Source organism: Amia ocellicauda, chromosome 16 (genome assembly GCF_036373705.1).
Source record: "Amia ocellicauda isolate fAmiCal2 chromosome 16, fAmiCal2.hap1, whole genome shotgun sequence".
NCBI lineage: Eukaryota > Metazoa > Chordata > Actinopteri > Amiiformes > Amiidae > Amia > Amia ocellicauda.
This window is the reverse complement of record NC_089865.1, coordinates 20,433,175-20,460,716: the sequence shown is the minus strand read 5'-3', so window position 1 is coordinate 20,460,716 and position 27,542 is coordinate 20,433,175. Positions and strand designations below refer to the sequence as shown.

Genomic DNA, 27,542 nt, shown 5'->3' with positions numbered 1-27,542 from the left:
TGGTCAATGCTACTGTCGAGATCCCTAGCGGAGGTGGGGGGGACGTCGAAAAAATGTACGTAGGTGACTGAAATGTCCGCAGCATAGAAAAAAGCTTAGGTATAGAAATAAAATAAGGTCTTTAACGTTATCTTGGGGCTATAGTTTGGGTAAAGATAGATGCACAGGTGGTGAGGGGCAGATACACGTATGAAACAAACTGTTTACCACAACGCATGCCGTTCAATTAGCAACCCAGCCTCACAGAAAACCAGATTAATTTAGCCAAATTGATCTAAAAGCACGCGGGAAACCTTTCGATATCAATACACTCTGAATCGTGCCCCCAGCATTTTAACGATAACCGGACTCTGCAGCAGAGGGCTTAAATGAGGGGAGAGGGATTCAAATTTCTAGCTTGCATCCACAGACGTCTTATTTTCAGGGATTAATAGAGATTGCTGGCAGCTGACTCTCTTCTCTGAGAAATCAATTGACTGAACAAGGCAACATGTTTATCTTAAATTCCCTGTGGAAATGAATCAGTTCAGATGCACACAAATGCTCAGGAATGTGGCAGTCTCATCTCTTGTAAAATGTCCTGAGCTCACATGAAATGGGCTCAAAGCTCTGTGACTCTGGTGAAAACTAAAATGTGGCCCTTCTGAGATACAGTTTTCAGTCTGACTGACTAAAGAGCACTTTCAAATGGGATCTCAAAGTCTACTTAGTGAATTCTGCCACAAAATATAAATATCTTTATATCTTAATCTTTCAAATACCAGTGATAAACAGTAACCTAGCAAGACTGATCTTATTCTTGATATTAGTACATTGGTCACACCTACTAGCAAATGCACTTCATGTTAAACTTCCTAGCCACAAACCCAATCTACCCCATATTTAAAATTAAAAGTGCTGTCCATTATTTCACAAAACAGCACAGCAAAACGTACTCAAGGGGCCAACCAGACTCACTGCTTGACAAACAGCTTGTGCAACACAGTGTTTCAACTCACTCAGTTTAAAACCACACACAAATAAAACAGCAAAGGAGAAAGCAGATGGATTACCACTGATGTTTCAGCCAGGCCTGCAATTTATCAATTTTGTTTAAATACCGGCTATTGCTTTTCCCGAGCACCCACTGAAACAAAAGCTCGGATGTTGGCGGGTGATCTAGAGTCAATCTTTTAAATAAACCAATAGCAGTGTCTCCTCCTGCTGCTGTCCCTGGTTTCCCCCTGCGCACAATCTGCTGCTCCTCAGCAGGATTTCTGCCCACAGACACGAGAGAAATACCCCCGCAGCCAGCCCTGGTAATGAGGGGAAACGCACCTCGTAATCAACATCCAGGGAGTCGGCGTCCCCCTTGGTGCGGAAGTGCTGGGTGTGTTTGTCGACGGTGAAGTTGACCTGCTTGTTGAAGCGCTCGATGAGGACCGAGTGCCAGTGCTGGTCGTCGAGCAGGCTGCCCAAAGTCACTGACATGTGCCCGCTGCTCGAGTGGAGCTTGGCATCATCTGTTGGGGGGGAAGGGGGGGAGGTTAGAGACCCAAGCCTTCGGGGGACCACCAGCCTTCTGGCCATCATTTATGCGTGCCTTCTCTCCGTCGCTCCGTCAGAATCTGTTTCTCCACAGCTCATTAACTCCATTTGCATGCACAGTGTACACTTAAAGAGAGAAGTGTGGGGATCATACCATCAACACACGATGTGGCTCTGGATTTATGCATTCACACTCTCCCTAATTGTTTTCCTGACTCTTTCAATGGACCAAGAGGTTGTTCTCACCCAGGTTGAGGTGTAGGGCGAGTTTACCCCTGTACAGCTCCAGCGTGATGTAGTCCCCCCTCTGGCCCTCCCCGTGCACAAGGACCCCGTCCCCCTGCAGGCTCTTGAACTTCAGGGAGATCACATCCTTCACTGTGCTCATGGACTTCTGGTTGAACCGGTACAGGAGGGAGCTTCTGCCATCAAAGTCCGCCACGTCCGACTCTGTGGAGCGAAAGGGAGCGTTAGACTGACAAGTGGAGTACTGCAGGTGGCGTCTCTCAGGGGTTCTTGTCTGTACTAAGCAGTTTTGTTCTCCTTGAGGACCCAGCTCAGTTTTGTCATCGTCTAACTCAGCAGGAGATCATATTTAAAGATGAAAACAAATGCAGTGAAGTGATGCTGCTGCACCTGGAGACGCCTTTGTCTCCGAGAACTGCTCACACGTGCAAACGGAGAGCACACGTGTGTTTGAAATTGAACTTCAATTAGACTGAATAAACAACATTTCTGGCTGAAGTACAAACTGTCTGAGTGTTCAAGTCTTTTGGCAATTGTGCTGGGCGGAGAAAGTGTGAAATCTAATATATTGGCATTTTGCTAATTGTGCTCATATGACAGTCCTATTTTTCTATGAACGAGAAAATGTGCCTTTTAGTTGTAATAACTCTGATTGTAGGTGCTATGAAATTATATTATGTGGTGCGAACTTTATGATTTTGATAATAGGAATTTGTTAAACAAATATGTATTTCAGGTGACCTTGATTTACATATCTCCTGATGAAACACATTGCTCCAAATGGAAAGCTTATAAATTAGATTTGAGATTAATAGTTCAGTAAATACAGCTCTGGAAAAAATTAGGAGACTAATAAATAAAACAAGGCAATAGAAGCTGAAAACTGTATACTGCAAGTACAACTATTTCTAAGGCAATATAAAGCTATATTTTTTTCCATCAGCAAGTGCATGTACAGTCTGACTAATGGCCTTCTTGATGCACTGTCCCAAGCACACTCAGCTCTCATTCCAAACAGCCGACAAATAGTGCCAAAAAACAGACAGACCCTGCACAACAGTTGCTCTACACTCTTGGGAATGCTTTAAGCGGCATTTCTACATTTCTCATTTCAAAGTCAATTCCAACTTCTCGTCTTAACATTCAATATCCATCTTTTCCTTCCAGCTTTTTTATATTACCTCTGAAGCGGCATTTCCCAGTTGCATCGCTGCGCAAAAAGCTAAATTTCAATTTGAAATGCATAAGGATTAAAACCCCTCTGTGTTGCCTTCCATTACTACATGGCTCCCTGGGTCCCCGCCATCAAATTAAAAGGATACCTACAAAACAAAAGCCGGCAGCTCCCAGGCCCAACTCTCTCGATGGCTGCAGCCCTGCAAGAACACTGCTCACTACGTTTTATTCGCGTTATCATTGCTTAAGTGCGGGTGAGCAGGTACTCTACTCTGCTTGAACATGCATGGGATCTCCCACACTTCCTGTTTGCGGACGGCCTTGCTTGTGTTGCTGGGTTGCTTAGAATGACTGGAACAAAATCAGTTTTTACCTTTGAGAGCATGACAAGTTCAGCTCTTCTTAGCATGGAATTCGATGGATGTTAATGGGACACAGAGGAAGCGTTCTGCACTTATCCACAGACATCTAATTGTCTGGGTAGCTTATCGTTGTTTTTGCCGCTGTTGCTGTAAGTGATTCTGAGACACACTTTTCAATGCACCCAATTTTACGCAAACATAAATTAGTGTTTGTTATTTTTCAGCCCCTTTTATGGATCATCCATGGTGTAGCAGGTCCTTAGGGTAACTTGTTCAGCATTTTTGATTTTGTGCTGTTTGCGAAGGCTTTGTAATCCATTAGGCTCCCCCTAAAGTTGACGTTAGATGGTTTTCATTAAGCATTTATTAGCGAAGCAGACATTCATTCAACATTAATATACTGATCTTCCAGGGGAAACATTACGCAATATGAATGTGCACAGTAAGGAATAATTACAACTGATGATACCAAATAGTAATGCAGGGGCACAGCTGTTCTTTTGCATGCTATGAAGTTGACTTTGAAGTTTGGGATTCTGTTTGTTGTGCGCTATTTTATTTAGTGTGCTGACTTTTACACTGTTAAATGCTGTGAAAATTAAGTTTTGTTAAATTACATGTACCTTACAAAGCAGAACATAGTGGAAAGGAGCCAGCATCTAACACTGCCTGCATGAGAATAATGCGTCTGTACCTCTGCCTGAAACAACAGCTGGTGGACACTGTAAAGCAATCTGTAAAGTCATGTATAGCCACACACTTCCATCTGCCATTGGCATTGGGGAAACAAGGTATTAATACATTAGTCAAAGGTGATGTACTCACTGTACACACAGCCATAGACTTCAACTCTCAGTCCGATCCGGCCACTCGGGTTCCACTCCAGGGGAACGAACCGCAGGAACCGTGACTTGATAGAGTGTGGTAATTTATGGTGAGTCACACTGTCTGCGTTGTTGTTTCCTGGGATGGCCTGGAAATACAGAGGGAAAGATAATGACAAAATACAATTATTAAAAAAAATAAACATGAATCTTTGCTATTATTCATAAAATAAAATGTGTTCCTTTCTTCTGCATTATTAAGACTCAAGAAGTAGTTATTCTAGTCCACGTATATCAGTTAAAAGTTGCCTTACTTTTGTGTAAGTTCTTCTCTAATAAAGAAGTAGATTAATGTGTATTGACAGGACCGAGGATTTATGCATTTACTTATTTAAATCCATTTAATTAAGAGACACAGATGGAGAATATGGATTAAACCTTCCCAGTTACAGTTTAATTTATTAATTCGGGGCTACATAAGATTAATTAAAATGTTGAATCTTAATCCATTCCTTTCACACTGATTTAAATGCCAACTTGGTTTGAGATAAGAAATAAATACAAATAAAATACAATAAAATCAAATCAAATACATAACGGTTTCTTTTTGCTGTTGGGGAAGAGACAGCCGTTATTAATCCTGCATTGGCAAGTGTCTGCTGTTGACTTTGGGCTCTACTACAGCTGTCGATTTCCAATGTGTTGGGTCACACTTATAATGGCTGCAAACTCCTAATCTATGAATACCTCAGGAATAACACTCTCGTTTCTGATGCTGCTCACATCTAACATCTAAGGCCATATAAGTGTTGGGATGTGAACAATTTGCTTTTGAAAATGTCCAGGGTGTGGGTTGTGAGGAGAGAGCCCAGTTTAGTAACTGGCAATTTCAAATTGTGGTGAAAGAGGGGGAAGTATTATAGTCTACTTATAGTCTACCATTAGTCTACTTCCCATCAATGTATTTACAAAGATATTAACACTTCGCCTTCAAGACACACTGGACGCCAACCAAGAGAACATGCAGGATTCAGAAGTGGATGTAATAATGGATAATTTACAAGTTGTCCAAGACCAGTAGCTTCAATTTCAAGAACTCTCAGATGTAAGCAGGAAAACTGGACTTAAAATGAACCTACTTTTGACAAAAGTTGTGTTTAACAGCTTTAAGTTAAATCTAAGAAAATGTAGTCTGTTAGGTGTTTTTGGGATCAATTCAATAGCTTCCTTTGTCCGTCTTTGATCTGTTCTTCTTGCAGTGTGTCCAGACCACTGCCATTTTAACATTCTCACTCTTTATATTATTGAAATATGATATATATATATATATATATATATATCATAGAGGGGGTTGCTCATATTCAATACAAAGCAAGATGTAACCTTTTACAAAGTATAACCAGACTCCTCTGTTCAGAGAAGAGAGAGGGAGAGAACAGCAATGGCAGAGAACGAAAACAACAAAACCTGGATCTAAGTAAGAAAGTGTTCTATGTTTGGTTTGAAAGAATTGAAGGTAAAAAGATTCTGGCGCATGGCTTTTGTGAAATGACTTATTTGTACAGAAGGTGAGGTGAAGAATAAATACAATAAAATAGAGCTGAACTGTGGAAATGAAAAGCCGGGAAATATTTATGCTGTTTTTAGCATGAATTTAATGAAACAATAATACAAAAATCTAAAACTGCCACCAGACACTTTTATTTTCACGTATATTCCCCTCCTCGCTAAAGCTCTATCAAATGGTTTATGAATAATGGAACGGGTCCAATACTGAAAAAGATGAGAGTTTATCATTTACTTATAAAGCACTTGTCATTTTTCACTGAAATCAGAGAATGTGGAAATAGCTGTAGACCAATAAGTCCCCTAAGGTAAATGTATTCTAACAAGACTGTTGACTCCTTACGGTTTATTACATTTCCAGAGAAAATAGAGACTTTCTCTGGGTTTTAATGGACATATAATATTAGACATGGCAATTGCAGCCTCTGAAACACTATATTCTTCCTGACACTAAACAATAAAATGTATTAAATGGTCAACCGCATACAGGGAATGGAAAATTTAGTAATTTCAGTCAATCACAGCTGGAGATCAGATCTAGTAAGAGATCACCAAACACCTTGGTTCACCTACTCATAGGATTTTAGAGAAGACTATATGAAAGCAAAAATATTGGAAGAAATGCTAGTATTGTCAAACAACAGACCAGTGATGATATATCATCAATATGTCTAACCTTTGTCAGTCCACTACTGGAATAAAGCATAACAAACCTTTCAAATACTTCTGTTCAAACTTACCAAGTCCCCATTCAAGGTGCTTTTGTCTGCACTCATGCCATCAAAGGTTTCAGATCTGCAAAACTCTGCCCTGCCTACCTTTGCTCATAACTACATCTCTTTACTGCTTTGGTCGAAAGATGATTTGGAAGAATGATTGGCAGCATGTTCTGTATTAACTCTGGACTTTCAGACAAACCGTTTGTCTTTATAGTGCGGTTTTCCTCTGTCTGGCGTACCCTCCTGAGTAAAGCTACCCATATTATGTTTCTGCTGACTGTAGTATACACTCTAGGGAGAAGAGTTGGGGGAAACAAAAACGAAAAACTTTCCCCAGCTTGATAACCTTATGTGTGAAGGGAAACTAGCTACATGATCCTAAAATTGTTTCTGCATCCGTAGGCTGTTGCTTACTCGCCATATAACCCTGTAAAAAATTACCATTTAATGGGAGGTCAAACATGCTACGGTGGTTCAAATTACGTGAAATTATCCGTATTTTAAACCGGTTAAAAAACGACTCCGTAAGCCTTTGTGTATAATTGTCCTTTCTTAGCAGAATTTCTGAAGAAATGCAAGTAGTATAATTGCACAAGTATACTGAATAACCTCTCATATACTGAAGCTTACATTTACAGAGTGATAAAGTAAAATTCCCTGTTATTTCCCTTTCTCCCGTCAGCTCATTTTCCACCACTTGAGAGTGCTTTTTCAGAGTCTTAATTGCTTAATTGTTTCTCCCTAATTTGGTGCAAACACCTCCCCAGGAGCTGTTGCATAGTACTGGCATTTTCCTTTTTTGGAGATTAATACCCTCATCACTGTGAAACACTGCTGCCCTTCTCTTGATCTGAGGAAACTAAAAAGGGATATCAGTGGGGTTAACATGCAGGAAGTAAATACCATCACAACATATCTCTCTCCCTCTTTTGGTCTGGCCAGTTCGGCACTCCTGTTTACCTTTTGAGTCTGCATGCAAATTACCTAATTAATAATAAAATATCAAAGTGTTTATTAGTTACTAGACAAAAAGTGATTAAGCTAGTCCTGGGTGTTAAATGAAATTAAAATTCCTCCTATCGGGCTACTAGATCAAGAGGGCTACAGTTAAAATGATAATAAAATCATAATTATTCTCAAACTTGCATTGTTCAAAGTGACCCATTTGCTGAGTGTCTGACATTTTCAAAGTATTGTGCAACACTTGTGCAGTATTTCCCTACTGAACATCACTTCATATTTATGGTTTTCATGATGTGGCCTGAAACCAATCCAGCTACTACAGAAGGAGAAGGACAGCGTGCTGGGGTTGTGGTTTCTAGTCATGGAAAGAACCATCTTTATATGGGGGATGAAGTGAGTGTTACAGGGTTGAGGTCAATTCCAGTTTTTCCATTCCAATTCCAAGCTTGGAATTCCGGTTTCAATTCCATTCCAATTCCAGTAGAGTTTAACGTGTCAATGGCATATCAAGTGGAATTGGAATTTTAATGGGTCTGACAAAGGGAATTGGAATTGAAAAAAGTGGAAATGACCGCAACCCTGGTGTGTTATTTGATTAAAGTCTCATAAGTTTTTGTTATGGCTATTGAATTTGTTGCCACACACTTATCTGGATGATTTTAGCTCATTTTAGTTTGATAGTAGAATGTTAGGAGTTTTAAAATTGTCCTTTGTGACAGAAAAAGATCCACATCCAGACAGCACAGACTATTTTTGATTTGGGTTCGTATGCTGTCACTCTCTTTTTGTATGCTCTTGTTTTTTTTTCAAAAATGGCAGGCAGTTTAGTTAGCTCTGTCTTATATGGCTAGATTAAAATTAATTCATCAGCTTCAGTATTTTCTTTTCATATTGCTACTTATTTGTGAAATGTTACCCTTATATCTTTTATATATATGACCATCACCATCAGCTTATATTGATCCACTACTGGATGAAGGCCTCACCAAGATGCTTCCACTTGCTTCGATCTACAGCTACACACACACACACAAACACAAATATCCAATGTTGTTATTTTTATTATTTTTTTTAAACGAAATACAGGTCTATGTAACTCACAATTTGCAGATGCATTTCATACATCATCAGTAATGACTACTCCAGATACGACCTCTAGATATTTCAGTTAATAATTATATAACTTAATTTACACATGCTTTAGACAATGTAGTGTCACTTAAATCTTGAAATGCTATGCATCACAGTTCAATGATGCCACTTGTAAATTAAAAAAGAGGGCCGTGTAAAGCAGCATATAACAAATTGAGCTACCACCAAATAAGAGCATAACAATATTCTCATAATGCCATATATTCCAGAACACAAAAGAAAAGAAAAATGCTGGAGGACGAAGGTTTGCATACCTTTAAAAGTGGGGTGTGGAAAGTATTGTTCTTTCATTAGTTTGCATTGATTTGTTATGGGTTGAGCATAGTGTTAATCTCAGTGGGGTTCAGGGTATAATAGGCCATCTACAACCATTTACTAATCAACCTGTCTGACCAGCATGGTAGTCACTTAACCTCCCTCTAATGATTAGGACATCTTCATCACTGGTTTGCTTAACTATATGGTTCATTTTATGTTTTTAATATACAGCATTTCTAGCATTAAATATGCATTGTAGGTATAGTATTTTCTCTGGGAATATTCTCCATATCATACTTGAAGTGAATAAGCTGTTGTTTAAGTAATACAATTCAGAGCCTAAATACAGTACATGGATGTGGGTAAAGGTGACTGTTAACATCTATAAATACATTTTAAATTATTATTATTATTATTATTATTATTATTTAGGGCTAAATATCAGAAACACGGAGATGCAATAACTAGGATCCAGAATACATTTACTTTTAATAAGAAAACTAAAATCATTCTCGTACTCCTTTGCATTGCCGGCACAATCCTCCTCCCCAATCATGTAGTGATTGTCACGTTCTCCCAAGCCTTCTGCCTGGATATTTCACTGCAGATCAGACAGTCCATTAACACGTTTAAATTGCTGGGTCCTAAATTAACTGCTGTTGACTATGTGTGACAACATCACATTTTGATCCAATATGTAGAATCAATACGGTGCAGCCTGCACTTGGTTAGTAATGCACTTGTCTTCTATTTTTGCCGACCGTGTCCTTTTTCCTCTATTGATTCTGCATAAACTAGCTTCAAATTTGAAGACATCAGTTGAGGCCAATTATGTGACAGATTTTCCAATGTCACTCGTGTATTCCTGAAAGCCACCCCCGAAGCGATAAATAACTTCAGATTGGAGTTTATATCGCACTGACCTCCTCATTTCATGTAAATCCGGCTTTGTTTTTCCCCATCGCCGTTCCTGGGAGTGCTAATTGTGGAATCCCACACGTTTAATCGGTTTTGTTTGGATCTCCACACCCCTGAGCATCGTAACTCTATCAATTTGCAGCACTGCACACTTCGTCAGTTAGAATGAACAGTGCACTCCCATATAGTTAAGTAGCGCATATCATAAACCCATCTTTTTATCCATTTTCTAATCAAACCAATCAAGCTAGCTAGTGAGCTGTGCAATGCTGCAAATTGATATGAAGATGAGTTGAAGCAATTAATGCTATTGGCATAATGTTTATTTAAATATAATGATAAGAGATTTAAGAATAAAAAACGAATCTGGCCTTTTACCTCCCTACAAAACAAACAAAAAACTAAAAAGTTGCTTACTAAATGCAATCATTATACTTGCAATGAGATATGAGCAAAATACTTCATAAACCTAACACGCCCCTTAGCGGAGTAACCTCACACTCTGTACACCTCACTAATTGATGTCTATCAAGAGAGTGTTGATTGCTTTGGCATTTTTATTAATGTGTCCTAAATCATAAATCATCAGAGACAAATGTTCCTCTCATCTGTCTGCGACATGCCCTGTAAAATATTAAAGCATGAAGAATTCCATTCCAAGAAAACCTGCACAGATACAGAGATCAAATCAGAAAGCAGTGCCTGATCTATAAAAAGTGTTTCCGTGTGCGTGTGCGCGTGCGCATGTATACAGATGCAAAACAAGCCCCAAGCAAAACAGATCTGCCTTTCAAGCTTACCTTTTTTGCACCAAATGTGAAGAAAGAAAATTGCCTGGAAAACAATATGATGGTGATTATTATTGTTATTCTTCTTATTATTAATAATAATACTACAAAAATGACCAAATGAGATACTGTAGAACACGGAAGTCCATTAGATGTTCTTTGAAATTCACAGAGAGTAATACAAAATATAGTTTACAATCCAGTATCTGATGCACACTGTAGAAACATCTGTGGCTACATTTATGTTTAGTCATTTGTAAATTCCAGCACAGGCAAATACAAAAATATAGCTGCCACCAAATGCATTCAAACTCTAGATACAATGTTCGAAAAATATGATTTTAGAAGAAGAAATGCAAGTGTGCAATCATTTAATTTTGCTCAAATAAATATCTATTTTTTTTATACTAACACTTCACAGAGCAACATGAAAAACTAAATAAAAAGAAAAAGGGAATTAAATGAAAAGAAAAAAGAAAAGAACCTGGCATGTGCCCCTAAAACCCAAACAAGGGAGTGTAACTAAATCAGAGGGATTAATACCTGCTGTTACAATAGGATTACTTTAAATCAATAGGGTTCTTTCTGCCTTATTCATGGATGTTTTCATTCCAGAAGCTTCCGTACACATAGATTAAGGGCTTTCAAACATGCAGGCCTTTGAATTAGTTGGATTTATTTTTCATTTATATCCAAAGGATGCTGACTGAGGGGAGAGGGGGCTGATCAGGGTGGCGGTGGAGGGAAGGGGGTGTAGGTATGAGGATAAATCAATGACGGCTTGGAGCCGGCACAAGAACATCCTTGGCACAAGTTCACTGGCTCGGCGGTGTGCATGGCGCCGTTCTAATGAACACTGGGGCGTAACGACAGGCGAGGGGATCTGGAGTTGTGTGGGTGCCTTTGAGGGTAACCTATTTAGACAGTGAAAGCTGTTTTTTTTGCAACCTTTGCGGACACTTTTTGTGCCAAGTGAGGAAGTGGGCATAAATGCCAAGGGCTAAGCACAGACTTCACGCATCCAGACTTTGAAGATATAAAAAGTGCTCTCACCCACATACGTTGTATATGAATTGGGAACTATACACACAAATTGTTACTTAACACATTGAATGTCTGATTAAAGTCTGACTCTTCAGCCACAAGAGCTTTGTTGTTGTTTTAGTAAAATGTGCAGTAAAGCATGATGCATTTTTGAAAAGTCTGCAGCTTTTCAATATTATAATGTGGATGAGTGAATGTTCATCAGTAAGCTAAATCAGTAACGCTGATACTAATGCAAACAACGATAATCAGATGTTTTTTTTTTGTTTTTGCTTCTTATATGTGAAAGATTTTTGTTTATATATAAAATCCAGGTTAGCTCATCAATTTATAAAGCATGTAATAATTAATGGTTTGGTTTATTTTCTTGAGGTCTGAATTCACACATTGTGCACATCTATAAAATGGCTGTCTGGTTCAGAACTCTTCAGTTATACAAAAAGTGTAGTTAACCGCATGCTCTATTGCTTCAGAAATGTCCTGTCAAAAATTGTAGTTAAATACTGTGTACAAAGATGAAGGAAGTAAATACATTTCCACTGAGTTTTCACAAATAAAATCGAATTAATTTCTATTTTGTTGAGTGTGACTGAAATTTTAAGCACACAAAGATACATCTCAGGATCCTGACTGACACACAATGATATGAGAATTGAACTTAATTTGAATGATGGCTACTCCTCATAGTCATGTGACATTCCTTATAGAGTACCTATAGAAAGTCAAATTGTTCACCCTTTGTTGCCTTATTGCCTGAAATTAAAATATTTTTTTTCTTTTTTTTTTTTATCTACACATCCTACCCCACAATTTCCAAGTAAAAATATTCTAGGACTGTGCAGAAATTGTATTATAAATAAAAACTGCAATAGCTTGGTTGGATAAGTCTCCACTCTCCCTGTAATAGCAATCCTAAATTAGCTCAGGTGTTATCAGTTGCCTTCATAGTCACACACCAAGTTAAGTGGCCTCCACCTGTGTTAAATTGTAGTGATTCACAGGATTTCAGGATAAATTCAGCAGTTCCTATAGGGTATAGAGTTGTTGAAAGGCACAGATCAGTTGATTGGTATACAAAATTATGAAAAGACTTCCCTTGGAGAATGGTCAAGACCATTATTAAGAAGTGGCAGGTGTATGTAAGGTCTGCAAAGCTGGTAGAGACCTATCCCAACAGACTCATTGCTTCCACCAGGTATTAACACAGTGGGGTGGAGACTTATCCAATTATATTTCAGTGTTTGTTTTTTTTCACAATAAAAACATGTTTCCCCTTAACAGTGTGAAGAATGGTGTGTAGATAAATGTGGAAAAATCCCCATTAAAATGCATGACACTCGAAGTCACAGAAACAACACAATGTGAAAAAAGTTAAAGGGGGTGGAGACTTTCTATAGACACAATATGTGTATGTGTATGTGAATCTGGTATTACAAAATAATTAAACCCTTTTTCAAAGTATAAAAATGGACAGTTTTCAGCTAAGTTTTGGGTTTAGGGGCGTTATACATCTGTAAATCAATACAACCTAAGCTACGGTAGTATTGTTACGAATCTCGATCTGTACAAAGACTCAAGTTAAAATAATACATCCTTCCAGCAGGGGATTGGTCAATGGCTGATGATGGATATACCCCCCCCCCCTTAATAACTAAGTGATCCAAGGATCCTAGCCAGTCTGATTTTAAATGTTCCCACATTTTCAGCTTCAACCACATCGCTGGGGAGTTTGTTCAGATTGTGACGCCTCTCTGTGTGAAGAAGTGTCTCCTGTTTTTTGTCTTGAATGCCTTGAAGACCAATTTCCATTTGTGTCCCGGGTCTGTGTGTCCCTGCTGATCTGGAAAAGCTCCTTTGTTTTGATGTGGTCGATGCCTTTCATGATTTTGAAGACTCTTACAACATAGAAATTGGGGCCTAACCCAGTCTCACTCCAAGGCTTTTATGTTTATAATTAACATTTTACTCAGAATTATACAACTTACAAAGCTTTTAAGAAAACAAAACATTTGTCATCGACAGCCTTGGTCTAAATATCAAATATACATACATAATGGACAGCGAGATCTAAGCTGCTCCTGTTTTATTCTTATTTCTTTCATGGAACGAATCCTCCATTAACTTCAAATACATTATCATCAGCGGAGGGAAGATCCTGGGAATTCAAACGAGAGACGTTAAGTACTCCCTGCCCTTGTGGCACTTATCTATAAATACCCAGGATCCATCAAAGCATCAGAAACACAGTGGGAGTAATTATAAATATTTGATTTTGCTTTTTGTAATGAAATTAATTGCTGTTCAGAAGTATCTCTTAAAAATGGCCTGCGTGGACTCAGTTGAGGACTGCAGTGGATTTGAAACCCCCAGATTTCAATTAAGTAACATATGGCAGGTTCACGGAGATCAGGGGCAGTGAAGTCAGGAAAGCCTGAAGGTGCCCAAGATGATATCTGGCATCCATGTGGCTAAGTGATTGATGACCTACTTCCACTGCAGCAGATACAAAGGCCAGTGACAAGCTAAATAAATAATGATATTTATTACAGATTAATGGAAAGATGGATTGTGGGTAATTGTGTGTTGGAATCCTGGAGCCCATTCATTCTACTTCCTCCCGCGACTCAACGCGCAATGTTGTTACACAAGGGACACAAAGTCTCTAGGGTATACAGCGATGCGGATATCTTTGGGTAACTCTCAGGAGAACACACAAACAAACAAACCCACATTTTCCTCTAAGGTTATACCAGTATTATATGAATACATGGAATCTGTTAAACTGGGGCTGTAATTGATGTGGTTGCCTTTATTAGAAACACTTTAAAGGGAAGTAGAGACATCTGTTCCGAGAGGTGCTAGCTAAGCGTTTGGAATATGAATTCATATAACCTGTAATATTTGTATATTTCTGGCAGCATGGTGGCACAATGATTAGCACAGCTGCCTCACAGCACCTGGGACCATAGGCATAGGTTTAGGGGGGGTGTTGAGAGAATGTTAATTTGTAACCCTCAATATTGTAAAATAAATAAATAACACAAGTTACTTCAGTCCAATTACTACTGCTGAGATCTCCCTTATATCACAGAGAAATTAGAGTATTTAAAACTGCATATATTTCCAAAATTAATGCAGTCCCTGAAACCAATGCACGATACTTTTTAAACATAACACATATTAATCTCACTGTATATATGGACGATAACATGAAAAGGCATTATCTGTCAATCTGCGTTCTTCTATATTGAAAGTAGGTATTGAGATTGCATTTATATTGTGTACTATGGACAAGCATGTGAAATGTATTTTCTCTGGAAGTTTTATTTTAAAATGTCTCAAAGTCCACCGGGGGAAAGGAAATCCAAAAAAAAAAAAAAGGATATGCTTTGAAATCCAGTCAACCTTTAGGTAATCCTTAATGTGATTTACAGCTTGTGACAAATGTGTTCTTCTGCTTTGCTCTGGTTTTACTTAGAGATAACACAATGTAATCAATTAAATCAATACAGACAATTATAGAGATACACATTGGGGTCTTTGTGGGAAAGAACCAAAAACAACAACAGAACCTGGTGCAGAGAAAATGTGTGTTGAATTTGCTTAGAAACAAAACATTAATTTAATCCTCAGTGACATCGAAATACTTCTGCAGATAAGAGAGTGATAAGAGAGATGTGTGGGGGGACTGGTTACCTGGTTACTCCATTAGTGCCGGGCTGTGGACACAAGATAGGGCTCTTTTCACAGGACCTGCTATTGTATGTTGTGAATGAAATGAGGAAAATAAAGCACTCTGCACACTAAATGAGCAACTACAAGAATCAACACAAACACTGCCACAAAAATCCAATGGTTTAGAGACCAGTGCTTGCTTGCATTTCGTATTTTCTTCTGCTTACGATCAATGTTCCCTTATAAAAATGAGACACCACTCAAAGAATAGGATTTCCATGATGTTTATTGATTAAAGAGGACAGGTGTTGGCCTACTTTTGTGTGGAAGGAAGCTTAAGCAGAAGGAAGTTGTATAAAAAGCAATGCGGGTCAGTACATGTCCCCGACGACTGGTGGCAACAGTAATCGATTCAACAGTTCCATAAAACAAAATCAAAAGCAATTTAACCCTGCTCAGGTCCATTTCAGACCATGTCTTCAAGTTGAAATAACTATACTGTTGTTGCAAAACACAATGCACAAAGCAGTATTATTCCAAAGGACTCCCTCACATTTGAAAATAGTCCAAATATTTTGAAAATATATATATATTTTTTTTACTATTTTTACTATTATTCCAGGCGCTAATGTAAAAAAAAAAGGTTTTCTGGCAATAAATTAAGTTTAGAACTTTAGAAAAGCTACAAAACTTTGTATAGTGCTTCACATACCTCTAACAAAGGTAACCAGCAAACAAAAAAACATTAATAAAGTTTTACATCAATATTTACAACTATTTACATGTGGTCTGAAAACTAAAGAGAAATTTGTAAAATGTACAAAAATATGCAATGTGCAATTGTGTTGCCATGCTCAATGGTCTATCTGTGTTTTTGCATGATATGTATGATACTTCTTGTAGCATTCATCTGGGTGTAAGACAGGCTTTCTGCTGCAGGTTTTGAATAACAATATAGTCTAATTTCTGCCTCCATCTGAATAACTATTTACTTCACTGTCTGCTTATTCTAACATCTGTAACAGTTGTGCAGATGTGCGTGCTGTTTTCTTGCGGGGGGGACTTAGCCCATATGTTTTGAGCATTTTCCAACTGATAGCAATGTTTCAAAGGCTGTGCTCTGCTTTTTACAGAAGAGAATCGGCTTTTTTAATGCATTTTTGGGAACCGTATTTTTACAATGTCGGATCCAGTCCGACATAGGACTGCAAAGGGTTAAATGATGTGGAAGCCTAGTCCAACTTTTTTAAGTAACAGTAAACTCATTTTTCTTATTTGTTTTGTGACAATTCAATCTGTGTCATGAAGAATGTGCATCTTGCAGGGCTTTCACAATCAGCAGGCCTCTCCTGTCACAGATAGCCAAACAACTGGACAGCCATGTGTAAATATTGCACCCTGAGCAAGCTTAGTCACTCGCCTAATGATCTCAACCAGAATGTATGAGGTGTGGATCTTCTGAGGATGTGATTAGTTTGCTGTCATTAGTAACCTTATCCCTATCCCTAACCCAAACTTAACTGCCACCTAGTTACCTTCAGACCCTCATCTCTCCCTACACTCCCTCCAGACCTCTCCGGTCCTCCTGCGCCAGAAGACTAACTCTGCCTCCTCTCCACTGCCCCTCCTCCAGAGCCGCTCCTTTTCATCTCTGGCCCCTAAGTGGTGGAACGACCTTACCACTGAAATCAGGAAAACAGAATCCCTGACCACCTTCTGGTGATTGCTCAAGACACACCTCTTCAGACTGTCATGTACAGTGATTAGGAGAGTTAGGGGAATAAACCTGTTGCAGGAAACCCAACTCCCTCATTATTTGTTTTGTGCTAGTGAATCCACATAGCATAAAAGCCTAAAACACTACAATAAAGATATCTCCCATTCTCCTCAACAAACCTCTTTCAAAGTGAAGAGAACTACAATTACAATCATCACTACCACTGCTTTGCGAAATGGTCGAATTACCATTCCATCTAGACAACTCAGTAATAACTGTATTGTGTTTATCAGGCTTTGGTCATATAGATTTAAAAAACACAACATTTTCAAACCATCCTCTACAAGAGACTTCAAAGCAACCATTTACAGAAACATATTTTCCTGTAAGTGGAAATTCTCGGAGGAGGAACAGTCTAATTCTAAAAACCGAAGGTATGAGAAATTAAGGCCTAGACCGCATCAGAACTTTGATGTTGCAATTTACAAACTACAACCTTGTACTCCATCATGTGTTGATTTATAAGTAGTAATAAGTGCCTTCTAACAATAGATTAAAGCACGATAGGGTACAAGTTTGTATATTGCATAATACAGCATAGGTCAAAGTCATCATCCAGAATCCTCTGGACCTTCTTCCTAGTTCTCAGTGCATACAGATCTCCTAACTGACACTGTGACCTCTGCACTATTTTGCTAGCAATGTTTACCACTCTGATGAGCTTACTCCTATTTTTCTGGCTAAGATTCCCGTACCAGGCAATGATGTTAAATGACAATGCACTCTCAATCAGGGATTTATATACCATCTCTAGAATATTCTTACTCACCCCAAAGCTATTCAATTTCCTAAGTAGGTAGAGGCGTTGCATACATTTTTTAAAGATCTAGTGAGTATTCTCCAAAAAGCTTGATCTTTTATCCAGGAAAGTGCCTAGATATTTAAAATGGTCTACAGTTTGGCCATTAATCATCACTGGCTATACCACAAGCTCTTGTTTAGCACAAATTACTAGCTCTTTTGTTTTCCCCTCATTTATTTCTAATGCACTTTCTTGGCACCATGTCTGTAATGCCTTAGCATGGTTCAGGTACTCACTTTCACTTAATGTATCTCCCGTCCTTAAAAGGCCAACTAGGACCATGTCATCAGCATATTTATATAAGCTGTGGCATTGATCTTGGATCCTAAATTCATTTGTGTATACAGAAAATAAAACCGGTGATAAAACACAGCCCTGTGGGGCCCCTGTATTGATGAGCTGCTCCGATACACTTCCATTAATACAGACTCTCTGTAGCCGATTTAAGAGAAAATCTCTCATCCAAAAAATAAAGCCACTATTGACCCCTAGATCATATAACCTTTGCGAAACAATGTACAATTTAATTGTATTAAAAGCTGAACTGAAATCTAAAAACAAGGCTCTAGCATATGTCCTTGGCTGCAGTAAGTATTTTGCTGTATTGTTATAAAGTGTTAAAATTGCATCATCTGTAACCTTATTCCTTTTATACGCAAACTGACACGGGTCAAGACAGCTTGCCAAAGAACAGGCGAGGTGTTTCACTAAGACTCTTTCCATGTTCTTACGTAAGCTGGAAGTAAGTACAATTGGACTGAATTCATTCATTAAGCTGCCCCGGTCTTCTTGGGACCTTCTTGACTTTGATCTAAGTGACTTTGAATGAGGGGTCATTATTGGGGCACGAATGGCAGGAGCTTCAGTCACAAAGACACTCAACTGGCTAGTGTTTCAATAGGAATGGGGACTAAAGTTACATCTGCATTTAGATCCATGGGAAAGACATCAGTAAATAGGGTTGGACATTGTGGCTGAAAGCGCACATTCGATGACCATGATGCTCATGCATTACTGCGATATGTGAGGAAAAACAGAAAAGCGACTCTGTCCCAGGTGACTGAGAATGTCAATAAAGGATGTGATCAGACTGTGTCAGCAAGAACAGTCAATTGAGAACGACACAGAGAGGGATATTATAGTAGGGCTGCAGTGCAGAAACCCCTCATTACAAACACAAGAGCACATCTGAGAGTTCAGTGGTGCAAAAAACATAGGCACTGGTACAGAGATGTGGACAAAAGTGAAATGGTCAGATGAGTCATCCTTCAACATATTCTAAACAAGTGGGCGAGTGCATGTGTGGCGACACCAAGAGAACGGTACAGGCCTGACTGCTTGACCCCTACAGTGAGGGGGTCCGGAGGCTCTGTTATACTGTGGGGGGCATTTTCCTGGCATGGTTTGGGTCCACTTGTCCCCTCAGAGGGAAGGGTCACTGCAAATCATGACAAAGTTATTCTGAGTGATCACCTTTATCCTATGGTGACACATTTCTATCCTGATGGGATTGGTCTCTTCCAGGATGACAATGCCCCATCCACAGGGCACAAGGGCTCACTGAATGGTTTGATGAGTATGAAAATGATGTGAATCATATGCTATGGCCTTCGCAGTCACCAGATCTGAACACCTATGGGAGATTGTGGACCGATGTCTTGGCCAGCGCTCTCCACCACCATCATCAAAACCCCAGATGAGGGAATATCTTTTGAAAGAATGGTGTTCATTCCTCCAGTAGAGTCCAGAGACTCGTAGAATCTGTGCCAAGAGCATTGAAGCTGTTCTGGCAGCTCGTGGTGCCCAACACCTAACCGAGACACTTTGTTGTCTTTTCCTTAAATTTATCACCAGTCTATACACTCACCTAAAGGATTATTAGGAACACCATACTAATACTGTGTTTGACCCACTTTCGCCTTCAGAACTGCCTTAATTTTACATGGCATTGATTCAACAAGGTGCTGCAAGCATTCTTTAGGAATGTTGGCCCATATTGATAGGATAGCATCTTGCAGTTGATGGAGATTTGTGGGATGCACATCCAGGGCACGAAGCTCCCGTTCCACCACATCCCAAAGATGTTCTATTGGGTTGAGATCTGGTGACTGTGGGGGCCAGTTTAGTACAGTGAACTCATTGTCATGTTCAAGAAACCAATTTGAAAAATGATTCGACCTTTGTGACATGGTGCATTATCCTGCTGGAAGTAGCCATCAGAGGATGGGTACATGGTGGTCATAAAGGGATGGACATGGTCAGAAACAATGCTCAGGTAGGCCGTGGCATTTAAACGATGCCCAATTGGCACTAAGGGGCCTAAAGTGTGCCAAGAAAACATCCCCCACACCATTACACCACCACCACCAGCCTGCACATTGGTAACAAAGCATGATGGATCCATGTTCTCATTCTGTTTACGCCAAATTCTGACTCCATCTAAATGTCTCAACAGAAATCGAGACTCATCAGACCAGGCAACATTTTTCCAGTCTTCAACTGTCCAATTTTGGTGAGCTTGTGCAAATTGTAGCCTCTTTTTCCTATTTGTAGTGGAGATGAGTGGTACCCACTGGGGTCTTCTGCTGTTGTAGCCCATCCGCCTCAAGGTTGTACGTGTTGTGGCTTCACAAATGCTTTGCTGCATACTTCGGTTGTAACGGGTGGTTATTTCAGTCAAAGTTGCTCTTCTATCAGCTTGAATCAGTCGGCCCATTCTCCTCTGACCTCTAGCATCAACAAGGCATTTTCGCCCACAGGACTGCCGCATACTGGATGTTTTTCCCTTTTCACACCATTCTTTGTAAACCCTAGAAATGGTTGTGCGTGAAAATCCCAGTAACTGAGCAGATTGTGAAATACTCAGACCGGCCCGTCTGGCACCAACAACCATGCCACGCTCAAAATTGCTTAAATCACCTTTCTTTCCCATTCAGACATTCAGTTTGGAGTTCAGGAGATTGTCTTGACCAGGACCACACCCCTAAATGCATTGAAGCAACTGCCATGTGATTGGTTGGTTAGATAATTGCATTAATGAGAAATTGAACAGGTGTTCCTAATAATCCTTTAGGTGAGTGTATGTTCTCAGCTTTGATTATATTGTTATGTACTATTTTTCAATATTCAAAATAAATAAATAAATAATGCTAAATCAGCGAAACATAGAAATAAATGCTGTTCTTATAACACAATACTAAGGCACATGTGGAGCTTTACGCAACTGGGATAGGAGGAATCTGACTGCAACTAAAATGATGAAGCAGGTGTGAAGATTAGGTAGACTGAACAGCCACATTTCGGCACGCGTAGCCTCGATCACTTGCTAAGGAATACAGATGAATCCAGAATAATTTTACAGTCAAAGATCAGCAGAGAATTCCGATCGCCCCTGCCCACCTGGCAAATAACTTGTTTATGCCCACTTTGCATGCAAGCTTAAACTCGATTGCACCACATACGTGACAGCTGAGGGCTTCCCTAATGCAATATTAATTTTACAGTACATTTAAGAGCGTGGTCTGTTTTTACAAGTGGACTCAGAAGCGCTCCGCTCGTTTCTGCCTGGTCGGTGAAGGTACAACATGACATCCATCCAATTATCATTATGATGTAAACACTTTCCTTTGGCACCACTCTTTAGCCACTCCTCAACCTCCCCAAAGGTTACGCTGGTTTGGTTAGTTACCATTCATGTAAGCAGTTCTTTTTCCACAGTGACTTCATTATTTCTATTCTAGTTGTGTCTTCGACTGATCCTACTTCATCCCATTGATTAAGACTGCCTTCTCCCTGGTGACGGTGTCCCAACTACTATTTATTTCATCAGACTTAAAAGCATATGACTCAGAGCAAACCATACGAGACAATGGATCTTGTTTACAGTAATCACCAGGGATGAATGAATTAATGCAACGCCAGTAACAAGCTCAAAAAAACACTACAAAAACAACAAACAATAACACGGTTTTAAAAATAAACTGTGCCAATGATGTCTGTTATTTCAAATAATCAAACACAAGCCACACCACACACACAGGTGGCAGTAGAGAGTTTACAAAGGACAGGAATGATGGTGGAGGACTATGTATTTTAGAAATCCACAATACATTCAGATTATTTGAATCTCAATATTCAGAGAAACCTTTTTAAACAAGCTGGATGAATGTGCAAAAAAAATGGGGAAGGGGACAACTCTAATGGGAATTAATAATCACAATTTACATTTCAATGAACAAAAAATAAATAAATAAATACATGTTAGACATCACCAAGTGGGCTTTGAAATGGAACAAACATTGTCACACTACATTCTTCATATTTGACTGTCACCATTTTTTTTTTGTGTAATTGTCAGTCAATTTGAAAGACATGACGTTGTCTCTTTGATTATCCGAGATTATAATTATCCACATTTCCCTCTGCAAGTAGAACAAACCCAACATAGGGTTTATTTATTATTTAATGGCAATAGCTTTGATATCTTTTATTTTTCCTTTTTATGAAGAAAAACAAAACTGCTCTAATTAAGCAGCATATCAATATATATATATGTATACGCACACTCACACATTCAAAACCATTAGCACATCACTGAGAAGCAACTTTGAATGACCTCCTGTTATTCCCCTTCACATCATTACCGAACCTCTCGTTTCTTTTAGCATGGAAAAGTTAATCTCCAGTGGACAAAGAAACCCAGTTTACTTCAGCCATTCAATGCATCTTTGTTCATTGTTCCCTTGGCCTTTCACACAGTTAATCTGATCATTAGTAGCTCATTAAGAGCTCTCTCCTTTCCTGATATTCATAGCACCTTTTCCTTCTACCCTTTACTCACACTGATGCACAGAGCTCATTATTCTAAATGCCCTGAGCACGATGCACCAGAATAAGCTAGAATAGAAAGCACCTGAACGCTTAGGTACTTGCTGTGAGGAGAGAGTTATGACAACAGACTCCCATGGGGTCCTGTGCCCTTTTTCAAGAGGTAAATACCCTGGATTCAGTCTCAATTTAGCACTGCTAATGCTGATGGTGTTACCAGTTGTATACCACTGTTGTTTATTTAATACCTGCCAACGCAATTGAAGGGATGCAACACAGAGCTGTTTGTTAGATCCACTGAGTTACAGTATATCGGTTTAAATCAGCTCACACTGAAAATGACACACATGGTCAGTAGGTTGCTAATGCAAAATCAGATCTGGTATAAATATGATACTGTATACTAGGACTGCTCTAAAAAATATGAATACTACAGAGGTGGGAATGTGGCTCCTATTGCACTTAACTTAAAACCATTTAGAAGGGTTTGTGCACCAGATCTGTGTATATTAGCCAGAACCAATTGCTGGATATGTCATGTTTGTTAGCTTATAAAGATTAAATCTACATACATGTAGACTGTATGTATGCAAGAACCTGCAGTTTGTAAAATCCAGAACTGGATAATTTATTATTATTATTATATGTATAGTAGTAGCATTTAATAAGAAAGTTGTGCAAATATTATTGATTATATTTGGGAATGACAGCAATGTCTACAGACACTGTTTTACGAGCTTCATGTCTTTAAACATATAATCCATTGTGGCCTATTCCTCTCTCTTTCAGTTATGAATCTCAGAAGTGCTTTTATTGGTCTTGGTGAGTGATCACCAGATGCTCCCATAGGAAACAAGTCAAACATTAAAACGAGTTTAAACCGGAGTCAACAACATTAGAATGCAGCCAACACAATCAAATAGTGTAGCAAGAGGACTGGTAGTAAGACTAGAAGCAATAGTAGTAAAATGCATCATCCGTGTCTATACACAAAATGATTCCCTTTAGCCTGATTGCTCTTTAAGGATTGTAAGCCTTTGATATACAGCAAGAAACAAATGGGTAAACAATGCTTCCAGTAAGTATGTTTACATCACATTAAGGCATATTGTAATACCAGTTATGTTTTTAAAAAAGCACTAGCCCAATAAACAGACCATTACATATATACCTAGGACACATTGCAAATGAAAGAGAGAGAGAGAGAGCGAGCGAGAGAAAAGCACCAGGGAGACAGGAACAAAACAAGTAAATAGACTAAAAATAAAAACAGATAAAACATCTTTCCTCACAATCATTAACAAAATGGATGGGACCCATTGCCGTACACAAAAAACGATACCCTGGAGGCACAGCATACTGCTGAGGCATTTTAACCAATTTCAGATGTGTAAGGAAAGCGATAAATCTACTTATAGTATTTGGAAACTGTTTGCGGTAGACCTAAAAAGTGGAAAAATGCTAGCGCCCATGACAGTTTAGCAAACGGCTCAGACTGGAAACCCGGAGGACAGTGACGTGATCCTTGTCACGCTGTCACTTATCAATCTCAGCCTTCCTCGATTGTTGTCTTTCTGTGAGTCAAGAGCTTTCAAAAGGGACAGGAAAAAAAAAGAGCGGGGTGAGAGGTGTGAGTGATTTGAAGCAATTAAAGGATAGTTTAATGTAGGAACTAACAGTCTAATAATAATACAATTATAAATACATACATAAAAACAATGGTGATTTGTTTGTGTTCCCCTCAGATCTGCAGTAACTGTGCAAATACATAACTGTCTACACCCAGTTGACCAAACATTTACAGCAAGCTTTCTTCCCCAAGATTCGTTATTAACTACACAAACTAGCACGATCCCGTTCTGTAGCCCAACATCTCCTAGTCGATGACAGATTCTAGTATTCTTTCTGAGGATCATTTGGTTTGGCTTCATCCCTTCGTTTCTACAATAAATGGATTCAGAAGAAAGATTGTGTTCAATGTTTTTACGTGGGGGAGGCAAAAGCATTGGTTAACTCATACTTCCCTCGGGATCCACATTCTTCTAAGACAATGACCAGTGTCATGTGTTATTACTCCCTAGACACAAACCAAACCTTTCCCAGTTCTTCGCATCGAGTCAGAATGCACGTCTTGCAAGGCTTTCTGTTGGTTGTGAGAGGACATGAGGCTAAAAGCAAAACAACACCAAGGCAGGTGGTGAAACAGGCTTTTGGAGGTTGAGGCTGCACAGCAAACGTGTGGAACAGCTGTTGGGTTTGATTTTGTTCTCATTAACTTTACAATCCACAGCTATGACACTTGAGCAGGGATTGCACTGCAAAATCTTCCAACTGCTGCAGGAGTTTTCTTGTATGTGGCCTGCGAGGCCTTGGCTTGGACAGTAATGATGCCCATTTGTAATCATTTAGCCAATGAAACAGTGCACCCTTCTGGACTCTAAAATCACATTTAAAGAAGAAGGTGGATATGCTGGATTGGGCTCAAGACAAGAATTTGTTCAAATCATTCCTGCCAATGTTTAAACATCTCCTCTGCACATGCCTTTAAAAACGCTTTACTGATGCAAAACCTACAAACATCTACAACAGTTTGTCCACAACAATGTATCCAACAAATTATTCTCCTCCAACAAAAGAAATGTCCTGCTTCACGTGCATCAATGCTGCACTATCGCTGGTGGAACATATTGCAAGAGTCATAAACAGTGATAAATATACTGTGTGTGTGAATATATACGCACACACACATTCAGGCAGTCTTTGCACTTACAGCAGGTTGCTTCTGGGGAAAAGGCACTATAAGTTGTAATAACGTAAGTCAAACTTTTTGTAGACATGATCAGAAATACCACATTTAATGAGCTATACATGTGCATCCTCATATATGCTATAGCTACAATGAATATAGATACAGAATGTATATATGTAAACACATATATAACTTTCACTAAAATGTCTATCACGTTGCCTGCTCTTGTAACTATGCCCCCAAAACAATCTAACGTCATCTCATACTAGCTTTTTTTCTTTTTTTTCAGAAATCTTCCTCTATATGGCTGCCAGCAGAAAGCACATGCAATGATTAATTAAATATACAATTAACAAAGACACCATTTACATTATGACTTGCTGTGGATTTATCACCTTCAATGCCAGTTGAAAAACACATCACTTTGTTTGTTTTGTTTGAATAACGCGGAGCAGGTTCACCTCCTCTCACAACTCAGGATCGAGTCCTGATCCATTCATTACTACGCCACTGGGCTCAACATCAAATGGGTGTAAATGGCGGAGCGCTCTAAGTGCAACTCGCCTTAAGACAAAATAAAAGTAAAAGACTGCCTGTATATATTTTGTGAACATGTTTGCTCTGAATTAACTAGTATTTTACCTAGTGTTTTCTTTGCAGACTTCCTAATCAAGGGTGACTAACAGTCGTGACAAAACAGAAAACCTTCAACTGCTTTTGTAACCTTCTAATAGAAACCAAAAGCCTGTCAGTTGAACTGGATCATGAAACACAGATATTATTGACAAACTATACACAGAATAATGACTACTCTTAATACATTCATATCTGTGTTTCTAGCACTTTACAATGCAGATGTGTATGTGCTCAGTTTTCCATTCTTCCTACAAGTTTTTAATAGCAAACCAATGTATGCCACAAATGCCAAATTCCAGAAAACATGCTTCCTTTTAAACAGCTTCAATCAATCGACAAAAACCAAACCAAACACCACATTCAAATATGACACTCACTATAGTATTTTCTTTAACTGACATACATACCAAATATTTTCTGACTGGCTTACTTATGCTGTAGTCCTGATAAAACACAGCAATGATGCATCCACTACCTCTCCACTACCATGTCCGTGTCCGTGTACGTACCAGTAGACTGCAGAGGGAACGACAGCTCCAGAATACACAAGATACATGGCAAACAACAGTACCACATGCTCTGTGATTTGAAACGAAATAAGCGATTGACTGCTTATTGAACATTTCAGCCATGTAATGGGAGGTAGGGAAGAGTGCTAAGAACTAATTATGGGATTAACTAGTCTGTGCTGAATGGGGCAATCACAGAGCAGCCTGGAGTAGCATTTTAAACCATTTACAAACCCGGGTAGGAGGGTGCAGTCAGAGGCATGCTGGGAGTTTGAGTCATGACCACAGTGCACATTTAAAGAGACCTGTCTCGATATTGACTTCAGTGAATGATTTACAAAAGCTTACCGTTTATTCTACTGAAACCTTAGAGATATAAACTTTAAATAAATACATACATAAATGGTGCAGATGGTGGATATTGTGGAAGTGTAATTCAGTTTTTGGTTGTGTGGCAACTATTTACACATATTTTATACATTCGTTTGATTTTGTTTTGTTACTAACATATTAAGCTCTTTGTCGGTCTTCCTGTTCCATGACTGAAGTGTTTTTGCCTCTTGTTTCAGTAGATCTGCCAATGGCTGTCATTAGTTGGAGTTCTGTCTGCATCTTTGAACAGCTCAACCAAACCAACACTTGTGCTTGTCAATAACACTTTCCAGAATGGCAACAAAGACCATTCATCATACAGTGGTACAGTGATGCCAACTCCGTAGATCCTGCATTGGGTTTCAATGATGTTTACCAGAATTTGGCTCTATGGGTTGAAATAACCCAAAAGGATACTGTAATTCCCTAACTGGAAGTCACTCCTGCTCTCGGTATGATAACAGCAATTTTCTGAACCTGGCGGTAAGCAGAAACCACAAGAGTTATTGCAATAAACAATGTCTGACGTTGGCTCCCTAACTATTTCCTTCATTCTCTCCATTTGTGCTCATGGTTGTATATATGCAAGTTACCTCTGCAAAAGCTGAAGGCATTCACCAGTGAAAACTCAGCGGCTGTAGAACGTGCACTT

General features: G+C 39.0%; 1 protein-coding gene across 1 annotated transcript in view; it reads right to left on the bottom strand.

Moving 5' to 3' along the window:
• Positions 1 to 27,542, bottom strand: part of LOC136711176 (contactin-associated protein-like 5) — a 129,747-nt gene that overhangs the window by 54,609 nt on the left and 47,596 nt on the right. The window contains exons 4-6 of the mRNA XM_066687235.1: positions 4,137 to 4,284; positions 1,774 to 1,977; positions 1,318 to 1,502 (exon numbers count right to left, since the gene is read on the bottom strand). Of these exons, the coding sequence (XP_066543332.1) occupies positions 1,318 to 1,502; positions 1,774 to 1,977; positions 4,137 to 4,284 (537 nt within the window). The remainder of the gene's footprint in view (positions 1 to 1,317; positions 1,503 to 1,773; positions 1,978 to 4,136; positions 4,285 to 27,542) is intronic.